Below are 20,659 nucleotides of genomic sequence, written 5' to 3'. Positions count from 1 at the left end.
CACAAATTTACAAACAAAACTGACTCATGAGGCTTATTCATCCCTTATCCAAACACTAGAATTTCTCATTCTTAACTGTACCTTTTTCTGCTTACAGCCATCCAGAATGTATCAAAGTAGCCAGCAATTTTGATATACTACAGAAATTATGATTTCAATATCACCGTCTCAAGACCATGATATCCACTATAGAATTTTCTCTAGCTGTAAACTGATTCTAGCCTATGTGTAAACCTTCCAACCAATGTCCTGAAATCATGGCCATAAGAGGAAAGAAAAGAGGCAGGCAGCTCGGGGAAGTTGTATCCGCATGAGGTGCCTAAGGAAAAGTAAGTGCACTGTGCTGAACACAACACCTACATGTACAAAGCTTTCTCTGAAATCATAGCAAATGCAAACCATCAACTACTTCCTGAAGCCCTCTGAAAGTTGGGAATGGTGGGAGATCAGCAATGACAAGGACAGTATTGTACCTTCTCATCCTGTACTCAAGATTTAGCTGTCTTAAAACTGCCAGAAAAATACTGGAAACCAAGCCAGCTGTTACACAAGGTAGAATGATGTATTAAAAGGCAGGAAAACAAAATTACCAGTGTTAGGGAAATTGAGTATAATACCTCTGAAAGAGCAAACTGCACATTCTCAAATTTTGGAGTCTTTTCAACTTTCTCCTTACCAAAACGCATATCCCCAACTTCTAGTCTAGTCCAGATTCAAATTGCAGACACTGCACTCTGTGATAAACTTGCCAGTTTAATTCAATAGCTCTCTGTTTGCACTGTCTGTCCCTTAGCTGGCTCATAAGTGCTTTCAGTTTTGTTATATTTATCCATTTAAAATATGAGGCATGTATCTACTACTTTAGATGGCAAAGTGAAGAGATTAGAGGGATATCAAAGCTGCCACTGATTTTGGCTTGTGGTCAATTCTCTTTTATCTGCTAAAGCAAGGTCTAATACAGCACTTCTGTATGCTGAATGCAGTACTTTCTGAATTAGAAAGCAGTCACATAGAATACCCAGAACTTTTACAGGGAATTTAGTGTTTGTTGCAGAAGATCTTCAGTGTGGATGAGCTGGAATCCAGTTCCTCAGCTCAAGTCTAAACTGTGCATAAGTGAGCAGCCAAAACAAAGTCCAGTGTTCTGGTCCTTCAGCCATTTAGAACATGAACATGTTATCACTTTCCAGCTCTAATACCATAGTTTCTGTCTCACAAAAATGGTGGGCAAAAGTGATGAGGCATGCCTGGGTGTTGTGCCAACATGAAGATGGGATTGTTCAGAATGAAAACCTAGGAAGTGTTTTCCTGGGTTTGGCAATGCTGACTCAGTCTCAGATAACACATTTTCTTCATCCCCACCCATCCTCCACAAAGTACTGCAAGTGTTTTATAGAGGCAATATCTAATGTTACTTAATGCTAACAATGCAGCTCTTGTTGTTACAGCTCTGAATCACAGCACATAGAATGTTCTGTCAAAATAAGTGTTTCCAGAATTTGGGAAAAAAAGCAGCACTGCATCACTGTTAGTCCTAACACAGATTCTCTTTCAAGTTATGAAGGCTGAGACTTCAGTGTCTTGAAGTAATTTCTCCGCATATATTTACAGAGAGAAGAGAATGAATGAGAATAGAAAATAAGAAGAGTAAGAAAGTACTACAAATGATAAATGAGTTTCTCTTCCTTAGCATGGTCTGTGACTATCACAATTACACTTACAAACCTGCACATTTATAATAACGATCCAGGTATTTTTTACACCTACTTCATACCTTGACATCCCCTATTTGCTATCTGCTGGAAACCATCTGGACAAGTGCATTTGTAGGACCCTTCAGTATTTATGCAGCTTCCTCTTAGGCAAACATTGCTGTCTTGAAGGCATTCATCAACATCTGAAATGAAAAGGCAACTGAATTATTAGATGATGTCAAAATTGATGAAACTTTTAATAGTTTCAACATAACTTGAAGCAACTGTGTGCATACATGGAAATCAAGTTTACTACGCTTTAGGATTCTTTGTTATTTTCCTTTCATTGTGTCATCAAACTTCTCGTATTTCTAGAGGGCTTTGAAATTTGAGTTTGTATGTGATTTATTCCTAGCAAATATGACTCATCTGCCATCTGCATCTCTCACAAAAGCACATCATAACAGTAATGCAGTTAAAAAGAAATCCAAGCAGCTGCACATTTAGAAGACAGACACAAAAACTACCTACTAATGCAAATTTAAAATAGCCTTCTTTGGACATGTTTAAGCCTCCACATAGAAATCCCTGAGCTGGGAGTGACCTGACTCAGGCATCCCCCTGGGAGTGGGCAAGCCCAAGCAGAGCTGGTGTGTCACAGCAGGCAGGACGTGCCTGGGGAGCCTGCTCACACCACAGCCACGTGGGACAGGACCACACTGTGGGCACTGCTGTGCTAACAGGCAGCTTTCCATGCGGCTCCTGAGATGCAACACAGCCATTTCACAGGTTTTTAGCAGCTGGGTCATGCAGCTGCATGGCTGCTTTTGCACAGTGCTGCACCCCAGCCATAAATCCAGCTACAGAGTCCAGGCACACAGGATCTTGTTTCCCAGCTCCTATACACCATGTTCAGGATCAAGCCTCAGGCCTGTACACTCTGCCCTAGTGTCTCAATATCCATGAGATAAACGGCTGACACACAGCAGGGAAAGTTTCAGGATACAAACTAGACACAAGATAATCAAGTATTTCAAGAACAGGACACTGGCACTGTCTCCACCTAAAGTCTTTTCTTCCCTTAGTCTTTCAAAGGGCTTAAAGGCAGCCCAGTGGAGGAACCAGAGTACAGCTACTCTGGGTACAGGATTAAGTCAGCAAGTGCAGACATTCCAGTGACATTATACAGCTTTGGTTTCACTGCAGCTAAATATCACAAGGTATTTGGTGCCTGTGCCTTTAAGTTTTAAAAGCAAACAGAAAGTGAGAGAGTTAAATTAAAAATACTGTCTCATAAGCAACTTCCCTCAGCCTCCACAGAGCCCTACCTAATCATCTACCCAGTCTATTGCTTTGATAATGTAGTTAGCTTCCTTTGAAAAACAGTAATCAAAGACTTTTCCCAGTACCTTTGATTATTCTGATTTCTTAAGTATGGATTTTAGCTGATTAGAATTGTAACTTTTTCCTGTGCTGCAGGAATGAATAGCAATTGTAATTGAAAAGAGGACATGACCTCATTTCTACATTTATCTTTGGAAGCCCACACTATATCATTCTCCTTGGGATTTAATCTATTTAATAAAAGTAAGAAATAGGGATAGCTCTCTTACACAAATGAATGTTATTGAAGATAAAATTGCACTTAATGTTGACAAAGTTATGACCTTTAGATAACCACATGTTTTATAACCATTTTCAACTGCAAAATAAATTGTGGCTTATTTGAAAAGCAATTCATTTTGACTAAAGCATGAGAAAAATTAATTACTCCCTTGTGCTAAGTTAATGCCAAGTCTCACAACAAGAAGGTGCCTTCTGCCAAATTCAGTAAAATTGCATTATTTTCCATATAGGATGCAAACCTCCCTCTCTCTGATGCAACTCTTCATAGACCCTATGAGTGCTGCATGAGAATCCCCAGAAAAATCAGTGGCAATAACTCATTCTTAAGGCATTCAGTGCTTTTTACCACCCTTTACACATGCATGTCTTGAACATTTTGGCTAGCAAAATCTCTGAAAGCTCTAGGAGAACAGCAGAGACTTAAGCTTCAGACTTTCTTGCAGTAATGCAGGTTCTTTGAGATGTACAGTCTGTATGTAAGTCCTGTTGGAGCAAATTCCCCTCCCTTTTGGCTAAGACAAGGCCTCACAGGTGCCCTCACACTTTGTGCTCCTTCTTACTCAGGGCAACAATGAGCAGAAAGTCTCAATGTCACTTCATCTCAAGAACAAGTTGCTGAATGACAGACTAAGGCAGAAGATAAACACACATGTGGGTGTGTATCTTGAAGATATACTGCATGTATAGTTGTATACATTGATGTATGCCAGTTATTTTCCAATAACTTCTATTCTTACACAAATAAATCACTGCACAAGGGCTTCCAGACAAAAACTTCAGCCAGGGAGTTGGAAAAAGCACAGCTGAAAATGAGCACAGCATAATTCTGCTGAATTCTGCAATACCCCTAGAAGTTTGCACAAGTTATAATGATCAAAGCAGCAAAATGCTTCTTGCATGCAACATCTTTAAGAAAACGCCTGCACCAGAAGAAAACCTAATTAAGCAAACACATTTCTTGCAAGTGGTTTGCTAATCACATTTGTTTTACAGCATCACACATTTTTTGGGTATCCTCTGATGTGACAAATGTCCACACCTGGCTCTTCGAGAAACTGGACAAAATTTGAACCACTTTGTTCTTTCCAGACAATTGTTCTGTGCTATGCTCACAGTTTTTGTCATCTCTTTTCTGCTTTCTCTGTGAAGTGTTATAAAACCTTGAGGTAAATAAGCTAATCCAAAAATCAGAGGCCATTATGTGGAGAAAAACTGCATGTCTTCTTAAGGTGATTTTCTCTCTAGATTCCAAGGTGCAAAAAGTAGTCTATAATATCCTGTACTTCAGAAAATTTTGAAGGGATATAATGAAAGCACAGAAGAACTTCTTCCACTTCAAGAGATTAAGTATTTTTGCAGGACTTGCAATATTTACAGAAGTCTTCAGCGAACAAACCATGGCTACAGAAATTAACCATTCTGTCACTGGGCGGAGAAGCTGTAAATTTGGTTCCAGATTTTTAAATTAGACAAATATCCTGGGGTAAGGGAATGGTTTTACTCTTTTTCCTTGTTTGATACAACCCCTCTTCTTTTGCCTTGACAATGTCTTAAACTATTTTGTCTTGAAAACTGCCTCTGAGCAGAAGTAAGAGTTAATGTATGGACCTATTGTGACAGGCAGGTGATGGAGAGCTGCAACAGCTACCATGAGTTCTTGGGCTGTTTGAAAAGCACCAAAACAGTCTGAAGAGAAGTTTGAAATTTCATCTGAAGTCTTATTAGAGCAAGTTAGATTAGCAGTTGTCACAAATGATACCATATTATCTGTTCTGTCTTCGGGAGGCAGAAGGACCTGTGATCCATTACACCGCATTTTTCTTTGATTCTTGACAGGGTATCTCCACATCTGCTGCAATTCATGAAGATCTTGAAGCCAGATGAGAGCAAAATTATTTGATGCAAATTTCTAGTCCATTGCATCATCAGCCCACATTTCTTGAAGCTGATGCAAGAGATGCTGGTACTCAGCATGAATGATGAGAAGAGTGTGTTAAGTTCTTCCATGAACACATTCTCCAAATAGCTCAGGACCAAAGAGTATCAGTGTGCTGAGGAGATTTTATAGGATATCCTAACTCTTTGTTGATGAGAAATTCAAGAGTTGCTGTCACTCATGGAATGTGGACAATCCAGTGTAATCAGTTATGATAAAGTCTGTTACAAGTCTGTCTTGAGCAAACAGCATTTGGTTAGCCCAGGGGGAACTGCTCTTCTGCCTGCATCACTTGAAGAGGAGGATTCCTGACCTATTGCTGTGAGGGAGAAGGTGAGGACTGCCTTCCAAGTGCTGTGTGGAGGATAACCTAGCAGCAGAACACTGTTTGGTAGAACAGCTGTAAGAAGCTGTATCTTGCAAAGTATCAGCAGTAACAGAAAGCACACCAGAGACCAAAAAGCTTTTATGAGCTAATGCCCCATGTACAGTGAGACCTTAACAAATGCTTCTTAGCTACTTCTCCCTGCTAGTGTGAGATAAGAAAGCAATTGAGATAGAATCTTTCCTGGAGCTTGCTGGTAAGTAATCTTGCATTCTCAAGGTGACCATGAGTAGTGCAGCAGATGTACCATATCAGATGGTAGCCAACAACAGAGAAGAGGGAGTAGCTTTGAAATGCTTCAATAGAAAAAAATATCAGCTTGCCAATTACTGGACAATTAAATTGTTTTACTTGAGAGATAAGAGAATTTTCTTTTTTCTATAACACAGCATTTCTTGCTACATACATTGTACGTCTTTCACTTCTTACTTTTGTTTTTGCAAGCTCAGTACCTAGACTGCATTTTGAGACAGTGCAAGCTGTGAACTCCAATAGATCCTGCTGCAACTTGTCATCTACTAAATGCTTTTCTTTCATGTGCACTCTTGCCAGTGCACATGTGTGATTGTGGTGGTTGGCTGCAGGTTCCCAAAACCAGCTGGAGAAGAAGTTTTAACTAGCAGGCCCCCATGAGAATAGCATATACTGGCAGAAGCTTTTGTAATACAGAGCCTCTTGTCAGAACTTAAACAACAAGGTTTGGAAAGGCTGACTTGTTCTTAGTAATAATATCAACTGGTCTTCCAATCTTACTGTTGGAAGCACATGTCTGAACTTTTTGTATGTGGAAAGATGACAGGGACTATTTCGAAGAATCCATTAAATATGTGGCTGTGTTGGTGGGAACAAATGGTTGGCAGTGTAGAAAAGAAAGAGAAGAAACATATATTTCTTCTCCATTCTTAAAAGAGTTCACTCCTATATCTGAAATACTCAAGATCTTATTGAATAAAATTAGTCAGTAGCTGAAGTCTCTAGGCTTACCTTCACACTGATCTCCAGTAGATGACAAGGAGTAGCCTTGGCTACAGATACATCTGAAAGATCCTTCTGTGTTCCTGCAGCGTCCATTTGTACAGACTGATCGCTGCTGGCATTCATTAATATCTGCAGAGACAGTGAAACTGTTACACATCTGAAAATACCAATTACTCATCAAATGGTACACAGACCAAGTCTGAACAAAACAGCAAAGCACAGTATCAGTATCCAGTACTGCTTAACTTGTTTGTGTTTATTAAATACAGACAATGTAATGCATAAAATTATATGAAACTGCAGACTGTGTGTTTTCCTTGAGATGACTGTGTTCAACATTCTCTCCTGTAACACCAATTTATCCCTCATGCACAATGGGGTACACACAGACTCACAAATATACACACATGCTGCCTGAGAGCTGCTTTTGTTTCTGTTATATCTGGCAGAGGTAACAAGTCAGCCGCTCCAGTGAATCAGCAAAACCCACAAAATACTTTCCAGCAGGATCACCACCTTTTAACAGGGTGTGGTTTTCAGATGCACTGACAGGCTAATCCCCTATTAAGTTAAGGCTCCTTGAAATTCTTGCCTTGTAGCAGTGTTAATCATCTAACTGTGTAGAAATGTCTCTTTGCTTCCACAACACTGCTAATCCCTCTGCGCTTCAGTTCTCATAAACTGGGGTCAGCCTGAGCTAACAGATGGATTTGAACATCAAACTTATATTTTCCTATGGAAAACTCAAAGTATTGGAGGCAAGTGGCACTTTGAATTCAGAACATAGCACATGCCTTGTCTGAGCTAGGAAGCCTATTTTTCCTCTGTTATTTGCAAAATATTCATTAAGAAGCAGTGTTTAAATTGACATGGTGAGTTCTTGGTCACTTCTAGCATTTTGGCACAGCTGAATGTCTTTTTGGAAATACACTTCAATTCAAACAGGAGAATGTTACTCAATGAGGTTTTTCAGGTCTGTGTTATGGCTGAACAGTCTGACCTCTGCAGTAACGGTTCCTTGCAACCACAGAAGTTTAGAATTTAAGGATCACTGAAATCTGTGAGGCTCCATGAAGCAGCTGGGCATGTGTACGGGTCCTTACTTAGAAGGGTGCACTTTAAGAAGAACAGTCTGCACATGCCAGCTCAGCTTGGCAAGGGCTCTTTTCCATGAAAGGCTCAGAGGAAGCAGTCAAATTTTGTCTACATATTTTCCCCAAGATCAGTCTGCTGTGTGTCCTGAAAAGCACATTTAACTCACTCAAGACACTTAACTTACACTGATGTTTTGTTTCAAACTTCCTGACAAATTTATATGAACGATCATTTAGTTTTACTGTATTATTTTTAGCACTCAGAAGTCTGAAAGTGTTTGGTGCTGTACAGAGACACTTAGGGAAGGCTGAGGGAAAGGAAAAAGAAGGAAATCCAACATCTGACAAGTAACATGTAGGTTTCTGTGCACTTCCGCAGCCTGGAGACACTGTCTCAGATTTTCATCATTAGGGAAAAGTTTCAAGTACCCTCTAGTTAAGGAGAGGAATATTCATACCTCCTGTACATGCTCTAAGTTCTCCCTCAGACTACTTCACCCTAATTTCAGACCTAATTTTGTTCCACTGGAGCAGTCCTGATGGGAATTTTAGATGTGGAAGAAACATGGAAACTGACACTTTGGAGGCACAGGAACTGTTCCTAGAATACACCAGCAAGCTCTCTCTCTCTCAGTGTACTGCTGGAAATACAAAGACACCAGTGCAGGCAGGGTTAACTGCTCAGTGATAACTGACACTGCTGGGCTCCAAAGGGCAGCAGCCTAGGTTTTTTGATTTCACTCACCCACATGGTAGGAAAAAAAAAGAAGTTAGAAAGAAAAGCAAAAGCCACTGTTCTTAAATCTCTGAAATGCCAGATATGACACAGATTTTGCAAAAATCCCAGTTTAGCAATATAAATATTACTACATGTTCTTGACTGGCTTGATAACACATCTCAAGATCTACAATGTGATCATAGAAACCATAAAATGGAAATACACATTCTTACATTTCTGTGTTTTCAGCATCAGTGTTATACATTTAAAAGCAAGATTAAAAAATACATTAAAAATATTATCTAAAAGGTAACTGCAACCTTATGAATTTTAATAATACTTTCTTACCTTCACACTGATCCTTTGATGCAGAGAGTTTGAAACCCTGGGCACAAAAACACCTGAATGATCCCTCTGTATTTTCACAACGTCCATTTGTACAGTGACTGCCATACTGACATTCATTTATATCTGTGAAGAGAAAGGAAGTGCAAGAAATTAACTGGGGTACAACCACCTTTCAGTTGAGCTTGGGAATATATTCAAATCACATCATAAGCATGATTCTTATTCCTGAGGAATTTATTTCAATGCGATTTTAGCACTTCATGCAGGTCCCTTTGTAAGGCTACTCTACATACTCATCAAGTAACTTAATTGGATTATGCAAAATCTCTCCTCCTAGTCACAAACCATCCTTTCTTTAGAAGGACTTGAAAGCAGCTTTTATTTCCTATAAACTATCCCACAGACATCTACTTTAATCCTTCTCTGAAAGGTATTAATTAGATGGGCCACTTTCTTTGGCCAACATGAAAATTGCTGTGTTGCTACTTAAGAGTATATTCCAAGAATTCCTTCTGAATGCAATTTGTATAAATCAACAAAGCAAAAAGCAAACATAAAAATAAAATAAGAAACATATTTTGCTATAAATCCAGCCAGAATTAATTCTGTATTCTAAAATAACAACTAGAAGTGGTTTTCACAGGAAAAAAAAAAAATTTCAAATTTTATTTTGTTCTTTCGGGGTTGCAGCAGTCAGAGCGTGTCCTTGTTTTACGGAAAAATGCTGTATTTTTTTAAATTTCACCGATGCAGGAAAAGAACTACCAATTATCCTGTCTTTTGCCACCACAAAGCACACAAAACCCATCAGCATAAAAAAGTGCCAATTATTTGCAGCACTGGAGCCATTTAGACAGCTGTAGCACAGGGAGAGCTAGAAGATTCGATATCTTTAAACCATCATCAGAACCCTTTTAGCTATTGTGAATATGTGCAGTAACTATTTTCCTCACATATATTTAGAGGCATGGCTCTTTGCAAGCTCCTGTACCACCTGCCTTTGACAAAGCCCATCTTTTCCCCAAACACAAGCAAAATCACCATTATCATCCATATTCCCAGTGACCTACAACTCTCAGTTCCTCACTTAAGCCTCTAGCTCTGTAAATAAGATGTCCTGCTGCAGCCTGGCCAAGCAGAAGGAGTGACAGACATCTTTGGAGATATGACAGCACAGATCCACAGGTGCTGTGCTATGGTATTCAGTGGTGCTGCTCCTCATTGCTTTCTCCAAGGCTTATTTCCCACTCACTAGTGCTGCAAAATGTGCTTGCTCTACAAAACACAATCTTTGCTCTCAATGTACATGATCAAAGCTCTAACTGAAGAATCTGTTCAAACACAGAGAACCCAATTCAAGCACACAAATTTCCAACCAAACAACAAAACTGCTTCTTACAGATTCACTTTCATCTCCAAGCTGTTTGACAAAGAAACCTGGAATACTATTTCTGATTTTTGGATGGGATTCAAAGATCAAGAGACTTCCACATAAAGCCAACAGAAAAGCCAGGAACAGAACTTAAATTTTCTGAGATGAAATCCAGAGTTATAACTGATTCTGTTGGTGCTCCCTACAGTAGGGCTAGAGGTATTTGGATTAGCTCTGCTTACCACTGTATTAGTTTTGGTATCTTCTAATGGGATCCTTAAAACTGTACAATTTGAATAATTATAGTTAAACAATGCAGCTTCAAAATCCACCACAGTGATAGCCAGAAGGATGAAGTGATCTAGAAAGTTTTGTCAACCTACTTTTTAAATTTGTTCATCAATACACAGAAGTGTGCTCTAGATACATCATGATATCTGACTTTATTTGAACATGAAAATGTGCAGAGAGAAAAATACAATAAAAATTAATCAGTGGTTGAAAGTAAACTTAAAAACCAATCAATTATTTCAAACAGTCTCTGTACAACACAAATGCACTGAGGGATCTGGAACAGTGACAATTTCAAGACAATGAAGAGTCAGGTGGTGCAAGTGTCCTTTTCCATTTCTTCCAACACGCACCGAACACTCCCACCTAAACTCAGTCTACTATCCCACCTAAATGTAGTCTACCCGAGGTTGAAGTGAACTGATGGACTTGGCCTAATGGAACAGAAGTGGCTATGTTCCTGGCTTTAAATCCTGCAAGATTACAATATAAATGGCATCAAAGACCTATCTGTAGGATTGTTATACTAGATTTTCTATGGCATAAAGTACAGGGAGAGCAGTAAAGTGAGGTAAAAAAATACTGAAAACAACACTGTGGAAAAACAGAAGAGCTGCAACTGATCTAAACTAACAGGAGAAACAAATGAATTTATGGAACAATGGATTTAAATATCCTTCACAGATAACGGGAAATATTTTCCTTTTTGGTGTATTTAAGTGGTGCCATATTGCAGAACTACAGATTTAAGAAAAAATGTCTGCATTACATTTTTTAAAATATGTATGGCTCATTTCCAACATGATGTAAGCCTAGGATAAACAAAAAACGGACTGATCACATCACTAATGAAGTGAGTAAGAATGCCTAGGCTTAGAACATTTCATAAGACAAAGGAAAAAAGGAAAGCTACATGAAGTAATACAAGGAAAAAAATTATCACTTTAAATCAAGACATATTCCTTACATGACTTAGGTCTGAGCAAAGAACTGACTTCTCTCGTTTCCCTCCTACTATCCTGGTTAACAAGAATGAAACAACTGAAAGTTTTGTCAGGGAATTTTCAACCAGGCTATTTCCATAAACAGGTACAGAAATAAAGCTTAATATTGGGAAAGAAGGCAAAATTAGGCCAAAATTTTTACAAAAAAAAAAAAAAAAAAAAAAAAAGGAGTTAAGTAAGAGCACTCTAACAGAGTGCCACAATCTTTGCAAGGGCACCAGGAATTCAGGCAGGTGGGCAGGAATGAAACAAAGATCAATGTGGAGTAATTAGTGCAAAAAGAAACCCATTCATTTGTGGTAAACATTTTCTAGCTTGTTACAACTCCATTAAAATCCATGAAATTACTTGAGAAATACATTCCTCCACAGTAAGTCAAATGACAAGACCAAATATGCAGCTATGACATGGCAGATCAGACAGTATGACTTCTTCAGAAAATAGGGTAGTTGAAAACGGTGTAATCTGCACAGCAAAATTGATGGTGAGGTTCTGACAGCCACACCATTGGCTCACTGCAGCTTGGCTCTAATCTTGATCCATAGATCAGCACCACACCTGCAGCTGGAGCACAGCAGATCCCAGCCACCAGAGCTGCTTCAACCAAACACTGCTCTTGGACTGCTTTGTGAACTGAGCTGAACCACCTAACAGCACTGGGAGCCATTACAAAATAAGCCATGGAAGTACACTGACAATCACATGCAAACACCCTCTGTGTAGGTTACTGTACAACTGTCTAGGCAACATGGTTATTCCAACAATCACAAATTATAGGGCATGTGATACATGGAGTGGGCAGGAATATTCGCAACAGATAGCAGATCCTTCACAACTGATGCTAAATTCAAGTTTCTGGTAGTGACCCAAAAAGTGGCACTCAAAACTGCAAAAAGATTATTTCCTTTTGCACAATGGATTAATTTGTTCTTTCCCACCTCTATTTCAAATAGTCAAAACTGATTTTGAAAAAAAAAAATTAATCTAACATTTAGAAACAAATCAACAAAAGTAAAATGTGCGAAATCTGTCCTAAAACCCTAACCTAAAGTTAGACAAGGGACTTCAGGATATGCTAATGTTTTGCTAGAAGTACAGGTAATAAAGGAGTTTAATTAACATGCTCCGTGAGCAAACTCTCATATTCCACTGAAAAACCTAAGTTGCACTGATGTATTAGCACTCACTTGTCTTTCCATTTCCAAACAACTGCCTATTTATATTTCACTGACAGTACATCCCCTTTCTATTCCGTATTTTCTATTGCAAGAGTTTTGTTTTGTAATGATATCATTTGTAGTCTAGATTCAGTGCTCATTTATCTACAGTAAAACAAGATTTCCTCTTAGGTACTGTGTCTGAGAACATAAAGTAATTTCAAAAATCTCATCTTTTCAGTTATTCTTGCATGAAATGGGGACCCAGGGCACAGTGATGTCATCAGGTCGTAACACTGATTGAATATGAAACACAGCACCTCAGAACAAGGACTACAACCAGAGAGACAAAGAGCACTAAACATACCATGGCACTGTCCATTCCAGCCTCTGAACCCCACTCTGCAAGGAATGCACTGGTAAGAGCCAGGAGCATTAAGGCACTGTGCATCTGGACAGGTAGTTGGAGTCAGGCATTCATCAATGTCTTCAAAAGAGAAGATAAAAGGAAATACCGGTCAAAGCCACAGTAGAACACTGAACAATAATCTGGTTACTCTGACTCTCCTCCTGAGATACTAAAGCATTCAAATAATTGTGTAATTTATCTGGTAGAGGCACAGGAAAGAACAAGTTCACACATATTTGTACCAGCAAAGGGGCATCTCAGAAATAGAGTAGCTCATAATACATGCAACTGAATCTGAATTCTCTGTTATACTAAAAATCTTTGGTAGGTCTTCCAGAACATAGAGCATATCAGATTTCTGGCTACCACAGGTAAAAATAACTTTCCTTTACTTTACATGTTACTCCTTTATCATACTGAAGTGCCTGAGATTCTTTCTATGGTAAGACTTTGGAAGTTCATTGGAACAACAGTAAAACTGTAACTCTGGCTTCCAAAAGCAAACCACAATTTGTTATTTTCCAATGCTGTAGAGTTATTCAGGATGCAAGTGCTATTGGGACTAAAAACATAATTGTGTGAATGAGAATCAAAGAGGTTTACATGGAGTAAGGAGTTAATTTTGTCTGAAAGAAGGCACAAGCCACATCACTGAGGTTGGCAATGTTTAGGGTGAGAGAGGGACTTTCTGCATCAGGTAAGGTTCTAGACTGCCCATGACAAGAAGAGATAGGTCCTGAAAAAGTCATGGAACTCATGTTCAGGCTCTGAGCCAGAACAACTTCTTATCTTGCCACAAGGAAACCCAGACATCCAACATAAGCAATCTAAAGGAGACTGCACACAGAAAACAACATTAAAAGACAAGTTGCTGTTAAGTGACCAATGATCAGAAGATTCTGGAATTAAAACTGTGTAGGCAGCCTCCTTGCAGTCTGCTCGCATGTGTGAGATCATTTTATAATATGGTATTTAAGTACACAATAATTATAATCTTTCCCATGAAATACTTCCTTCATGCAGTGCACAGAACTAATTAAATTGTCAGTCACCTTTAAACTCAGGTTCCTAAGCTTCCATCCTCTTCCTGCCCCAGGCCTAGCAGTTTTGTCTTCTGCAATTAAGGACTGCTACTTGAGCACAGATCATAGGGAGGGAATTCACTCCTAGTTTTGAGAACAAGCTCACAGAACTCAAGGAGCTCCCAACACTCATAATTTAACTGGACAATGCTCCAAGGTTGAGAGAATTGAATATTCCAGCTCCAAACAACTCACTGGATGTAGGCAAATCACAATTGTCCAGCTTAGAATACTTTCTCGTAAAAACACCAATAGGCTTCTTCAGCTGTTACAATGCACACCTGCAAAAGTTTCTCATTAAGCTCCTGTGGGAGTTTGTTGTTTTTTGGTTTTTTTTACTTAATTAACAAAGAAAATTACACTTCTGCTGTAATTTCTTCTCAGAACTGTCTGGACTGTGTCTGCCTTCAGAACATGAATTATGTATCTGGTTCAGAAATTTTTAGTCAAAATAAAGTCTAAAGGCAGCAAAGCATAAAAACAAATCACAAGAAGATTCTATAAGAATTCTTCATCCTATGCAAGGATGCTCAGCTGTGACCACAACACTGTTCTACAGAAACAACAGAATTTACAAGAACATCTATGCACCCTTTACATTCCCCTGGCTAGGCCTGTGACACAGCTTATGTGAGTACAGCTTGAAGGCAGAATGAGGATGGGGTGAGGAAGTGCAAGTGAGGCCTGAGTATTGTGTGCAGCTTGGAGGATTCTTGCCTTTGTTTTTGAATTGTGGAGGGGGTGGAAGGAAGTTTTTTGTGAAATTAGAAATCTGTCAGTAGAGGGATGACATGGTGCAATGATTCCCCAAATGTGTCATTTCCTTGGTTTGATGGATTAATGTAGGAGCATTTTCCCCTTAAGCAATCTTAAATAACTTTCAACAGAGAATTTGGTTTCAGAAATTACATTTTGTTAAGCTAAATTATAGAGGACTACCACCACGCTATTTAAAATACAAGTTAATAACAAATTTGATGTAGTGTAAGTCTGATTTCTAGCCTAACTGAATTAAAGATTCCCTAGTCAGAGAAGATTTGCAAAGACTAGTTTTAAGAGTGGAGTTTGTGAAACATTTAAATAAATAAAAAAAATTGGAATAAAACTCTTTTAGCATTGCTCAGAGCAGCAAATATATCCATGGCAGATTTAAGTTGCTTATTTTCCAGGCAACCAAACTGAGCAATTTTATTCTATCCTATGTAACTTAGACTAAAGCATAAACAAAATCATGTTTAAAATGAAATGATTTCTTGGGGTTTTTAGTTCACCATTCAAGTTGAAAACAAAAAAAAAAAAAAAAACACCAGGAAAATAGACCAAAATATCACACTAAAAAGAAATGTGAAGCTTTGAAGGTCAGATGTGCTAGGATCTCCTGCAACATGAAATATCTGCTTGATATGGATATTAAAAAGTCAACCTATCATTTGCTACCTGATATAATATAGGAAAAGTTAATTTCTTCTTTTAAACAAAAACTTGGCAAGCAGGTAAGGACTAACAATGAAGTTAGTGATTCCATGGCAAGAGATGATAAAATGGCTGTTCCAAGATGGTTCTGTACACAGTGGGGGAACTCCTTTACAGCATCTTAAATTCAAATAGCAGGAATTGAATTGCAGTTCCAGACACCAAATAATGACAAAGATTGAAGAGTACTCACAAAGGCTTCTTGTTTAAGATTGCACCCTCTGAGATTTATCCCTTGCAGCTCAAGCTGCAGTGCAAAGCCTCCCTTTAATAGAGGGAATGTTAATCATTCCAAACAGCAGTAGTTTGGCACTGGTTTTGTGCTATCAATAAATGGTGCCATGAAGTGCTGTCAGTATCAATCATCATCACCACCAGGGAAGAGTCCAAACCTACCTTCACATTCCCCTCTCCTGTTCATTTGGTAGCCACTATCACAATATTCACATCTGTATGAGCCAAGAGTGTTTATACAAAAGCCTTCTCCACAAGTGTGAGGTCTTGAACATTCATCAAAATCTGTAGATGACAAAGAGAAGTTCAGAGAAGTTACTTCACCATCAAAGTATCGAATGCTTGGATCTCCTCAAAACTCTGCTTTAACTAAACACTAAGTAGTAAGTTTGGATTTTTGAAGCTGTTTGCAAGCCACCTCACTGCTTGTAATCAGAGAGACAGTGAGTTTGAGAAACAGCCAGCGTATAGAAGGTGGCCTGGGAGCATCCCTATGGCTGCAAACACAATGTGTGCTGCTGCATCTATGCAGTGCCCAAGCCAGCACTATCCTAAAGCAGACCACAGCCCCTTCAGGCTGTTTGTGCTGCTTTGTGAAGTCTGTGGCTGTTTGCAGCTGTATTTAAAAATATGGTTTGTTTCAGCTTCTACTCATTGAAAGTGTTCAATATTTGTATTTTATAAAGCAGGTGTTTTTACTTATTGGTAGTTTTCCTAAACAATAATATACTGAATAAATTCTTGTTTTTCAACAAACATTCTGAAAAGGAGTATCAGCTAAACAGGTGCTTTGCTCACCACAACACCTGGTGAGAGACAGTGAAATATACTTCCAGACATCAGTTCAGTACCACTGATATTGAGGAAAAAAGAGTTGAAAAGGGGACTTTAGGAGGGTTTAGCTACCTTCTTGAATAATTTTGATACTTTTATTTTCTATAAAGGGAACTAGTTATTACCAACGCAGTCAGTTCCATCTTCACTGGCCATGAATCCAGCTTGGCAAATACATAGGAAACTTCCTTCTGTATTTTCACAGCGTCCAAGGGAACAGAGATGTGGTGCCTGATCACACTCATTAATATCTGTAAAAGAAATGAAAACAGAAGACTACAGAATAATGTATATAGCTGTGATTCTTTTTTGTGCATTCTGTGCCATGCATTTGAAAAGACTGATCTTGTAATTATTTTAACTATTGGAAAAGGTATATATGTTTTCTCTCAGAGATGAAAAAAAGATGCATTAAATAGTTTTGGTTGGAGAAAAATGCTCTTATTGGCTTACACTGTAAGAATATCGCATCGGCCTGAAGAACGTGACATGATTACAGTTCAAATCACTACACTGTGTGCAACATGAGCACAAGCTGCAAGCATGGAATGTTAATAAAATTTGGATGAAATAAAGGGATTCTAAGTTGCTATTTGGCTGTGTTGCATAATTTATTTTTCAATACTGTAGTTGCACCTGACAGTATGTGTTACAGCGTGAAGCTGCTGAGCTTTGGTGGCATGAACATTTTATAGCATATAATCTGTAGATACAATACACCCTTTCTGATCCAAGTTACAGAGGAACCAGTGTAGTCTGAATGAAGAAAAGATACCAATACAGCTGCTTCCAAATCTGAAACGGCTCATGTAGGACTCCTTTGTGCTCTGCCTTATGTTCATCAGAGAATAATCATCATCTAGAATTTACTAGCTTAAAAGGGGATGGAGACCTTACTTTGCAGATCTCTCACTGTGCTTCTGGGTTGTTTATGATATACTTTCTCTTTTCAGTAGCAGGCTGGAAGGAATGACCTAACAAAATGCCTGGAATTAGTCTGCCTGCAGAGCTGGTAGCTGGATAAACCACTGTGAGAAACAGGCACAAATTCATTCTTTTTCTAAACACAAGTGTATTTCTTCCTAGTAGTGTGACTTTTAGGTACCTAATACACAGCTGAGAGGAGATGGTCTGCCTATTTCTTTTTCTCTCACATCACAATCGGAGACGTTTTCACTCCTTTTCATTAAATTCACACTAATCTTAGAGCAGCTAAAAGGCTGTACTAGAGACTACCTCACAAATTTTATTTGGCATAGGAAAAAAAATCCTTGTAGTCTGAAAGTATTCAACAGAGGAAAGAACGTCTGACTGCTCTGAAGAGATTTCCCCTAACCAGATTCTACCAGATTTCAAGCATTTCATAGCATGGTTATATCAGATTTTTGAAAGCATCATTTCATACCAATGCACTTTGTCTGCTGATCATTCAGTTTGTACCCCTTGTAGCAGATGCAAGTGTATCCCACAGGCAAATTAACACAGTGTCCTGCTCCACAGATATCAGGATTAACTGTACATTCGTTGATTTCTAAGCAAACAAAGAGAAATTTAATGTTAAACTTACATCGTTCAGTAAGTGCACAATATTCTGTAATCCAAGTAGAAAGCTCAGGCATGAAAAAAACTGTAAATCAAGTTTGCAACTCCTGAATTTCTCTAATGGATACCTTATCTGGAAGAATCTAGAAACCATCTGCGCTTCTCCTAGTGACAATCTTATGTGCCATCCAAGATCTATAAACCAGTACATAAAATTTAAAGTAAAATGAAGGTAAGTTAAAATAAATAAGTATATATGGCTCAACCTTTGCATTGCACATTAAGAAAATAACTGCAGTGAGTTTCTGATTACAGTGGGTATCCTGATTTATAGAATACTCATCTACTAATGGCTTGTATGTATTTTGTAAGATAAGGAGATTCAGATATGGGGCAACATTGAATGCTAAATCCTTACAGTAGTTTTAGAAATTCCTCAAGTATATGCGTTACTGCAGAAAATACTAATGACTGTCTTCAGTTGCAACAAACTAAGGTTATACTGCAGTATGGAATTGTAATTCCTAAAAAAGAAGAAATTAACTGTAAAGAAGAATTGTTTATCTAGACTTTAGAAGCAGGTCACATTTAAATTTACCTAAATTTTAAAGTACAGAAATAAGGCACTCAAAAACTTCTCAGCCTAAACTGCAGTCAATTTTCTAAATCCTGTTTAGGATTTTGTCCTACAAATCTTACAGCACTTTTACTTTATTATCTCTGAACAACATTTTGATTTATAGCACACAGCAATTTCTAGTTCTACTAATTTTCCTGAGGAAATAAAAAACAGAACATGGAAAATTATCATTTTCTTTTTACTAACTGATGCGAGCTCCCAGCAAGGTAACTTTCTCTCCTTGTAAAGAAGCTGGGAGCTGGCTGGTAGAAGGGGCACAGTCACAGAAGAGCTGACTTCCAAGTTCTACTTTGATGATCACAACTATTTGAACCTTTGTATGGGATTGATAAACTGTAATTATAGCAAACTGAAGGCAGCAGTTTGCTATAATTACTGTAAGCAGAATGCTTACAGACAGACAGGATACTTTCTCTACTCTTAGAGTACATTCCAGAGGATTTAACTGCAGACAGAATCCTACAAACAACTGGGTGATTTAGACCCTGCGTGCATTGCATCAAATCAAAAATCCATTCCTGCATGAAGGAAAGCCATTTTGAAGAGTTCATTTTTTAATAAAGTATGTGAAATTTCTCCCTCTGAACGGAAACCAGGAAACCTCTTTGTAGGCCTAAATATCTCTACAATATACAAGAATGCATCTTACAGTATTTACCAGGATATTGCAAACACTTCAAAGCACCTGTGTTCATTCTGGTTCATTCTAACCAATGTGAATTGCTCTCATGTATACAAATATGGTACGTTCACCTTTTGGCTTCTAAATGTATGGCAAAAGAAATTTTGATGTCTTTTTGACACAGCTGTCATTTAGACAAATTTCAGCTATGGCAGGTGCATTACTTGCATTTCTGTTATTTTCACTTCTTGACACATAGATGTAGATGAGGCAACTCTAATACATTAAAAAAGGATGAAGCACAAACATCAAAAGAAGATTTCAAAACAGATCTTATAGTAATGTCTCACCTGCTTTTTGTAGAACATTCTGATCTACATCCCTTGAACTCTACACCCCTCAATGAGCATCATCATGTATACTTCATGAAAACACATGCAGACTGTCTAACAACCTGACTTGTATTCAAGAAGTATTTAGTTCTGGACTTGCCTTGCAGATCTGCAAAGAAAGTCCAGAAACGAATCTGAGGTGAATTATTAATTTTATCTTCTGTCCTTTACTTGTGGACTCAAAAATGGCAGGTACATCCTGGAGGACCTGTCCTGGCTTTCTTGATAGTAGAAAGCCTCATTGTTGTGCTGTTCTGCACTTTCTCCAGAATATTCCTTCTGTTCTACACCATGTTCTCTTCACTATGGTAACTCAGCAACAGCACAGAACAATAGTGTCAGAAACTCAGCAATTTCTTAATTTATTGCAGTTCTAAAAGAGAAGTACAATACCTGTAACTTGAGTAGGTGCAATAACTTGACTTGCACTGGAAGTAGAGACTTCGGGAGCAACTTCAACAGGCAAAGGAGGGGATGTTTTCTCAATCACTACTGTGTGACATGGAATGGAAATCAATCACATCCAAAAAACCCACCTTAAAGCATTCGAAAACCACAACCCTTAAAGAACTCACACATGAATAAGCTAGGCACTATAGAGATTTTTGTTTATTCTGCTTTGACCTACAATAGAAAAAAACCCATGTAATTGAGGTTTTCATCTTTCTATTGCTTGTGAAAAAATGCCACTGAGTTGCTAAAGAAAGCAAACACAGTTGCAAAACTTTTGCAGCAAAAGTTATGCATAAATCTGCAAAGAGCCACCTAAGCATAGTTTTCTCTGGAAAGGAGTACAAGGCTTCACCTCTGCTGACATTAAAATTCTC

The 20,659-nt window shown here is 38.3% G+C and overlaps 1 protein-coding gene across 8 annotated transcripts in view; it reads right to left on the bottom strand.

Annotated features, from left to right (window-relative positions):
* LTBP1 (latent transforming growth factor beta binding protein 1) overlaps nucleotides 1–20,659 on the bottom strand; it is a 189,435-nt gene that overhangs the window by 43,049 nt on the left and 125,727 nt on the right. For 5 of the 8 annotated variants that reach the window (XM_071429915.1, XM_071429938.1, XM_071429926.1 and 2 more), the window contains 8 exons: nucleotides 20,226–20,324; nucleotides 18,042–18,167; nucleotides 16,762–16,887; nucleotides 15,965–16,087; nucleotides 12,972–13,091; nucleotides 8,781–8,903; nucleotides 6,626–6,748; nucleotides 1,775–1,897 (listed from right to left, as the gene is read on the bottom strand). In XM_071429915.1, the coding sequence (XP_071286016.1) occupies nucleotides 1,775–1,897; nucleotides 6,626–6,748; nucleotides 8,781–8,903; nucleotides 12,972–13,091; nucleotides 15,965–16,087; nucleotides 16,762–16,887; nucleotides 18,042–18,167; nucleotides 20,226–20,324 (963 nt within the window). The remainder of the gene's footprint in view (nucleotides 1–1,774; nucleotides 1,898–6,625; nucleotides 6,749–8,780; nucleotides 8,904–12,971; nucleotides 13,092–15,964; nucleotides 16,088–16,761; nucleotides 16,888–18,041; nucleotides 18,168–20,225; nucleotides 20,325–20,659) is intronic. The other 3 variants (XM_071429922.1, XM_071429951.1, XM_071429957.1) reach the window with 1 other exon arrangement.

Source organism: Agelaius tricolor, unplaced genomic scaffold, assembly GCF_023055355.1.
Source record: "Agelaius tricolor isolate 1412-34295 unplaced genomic scaffold, bAgeTri1.0.p SCAF_1, whole genome shotgun sequence".
Taxonomy (NCBI): domain Eukaryota; kingdom Metazoa; phylum Chordata; class Aves; order Passeriformes; family Icteridae; genus Agelaius; species Agelaius tricolor.
This window is presented reverse-complemented; position numbering and strand designations above follow the sequence as displayed.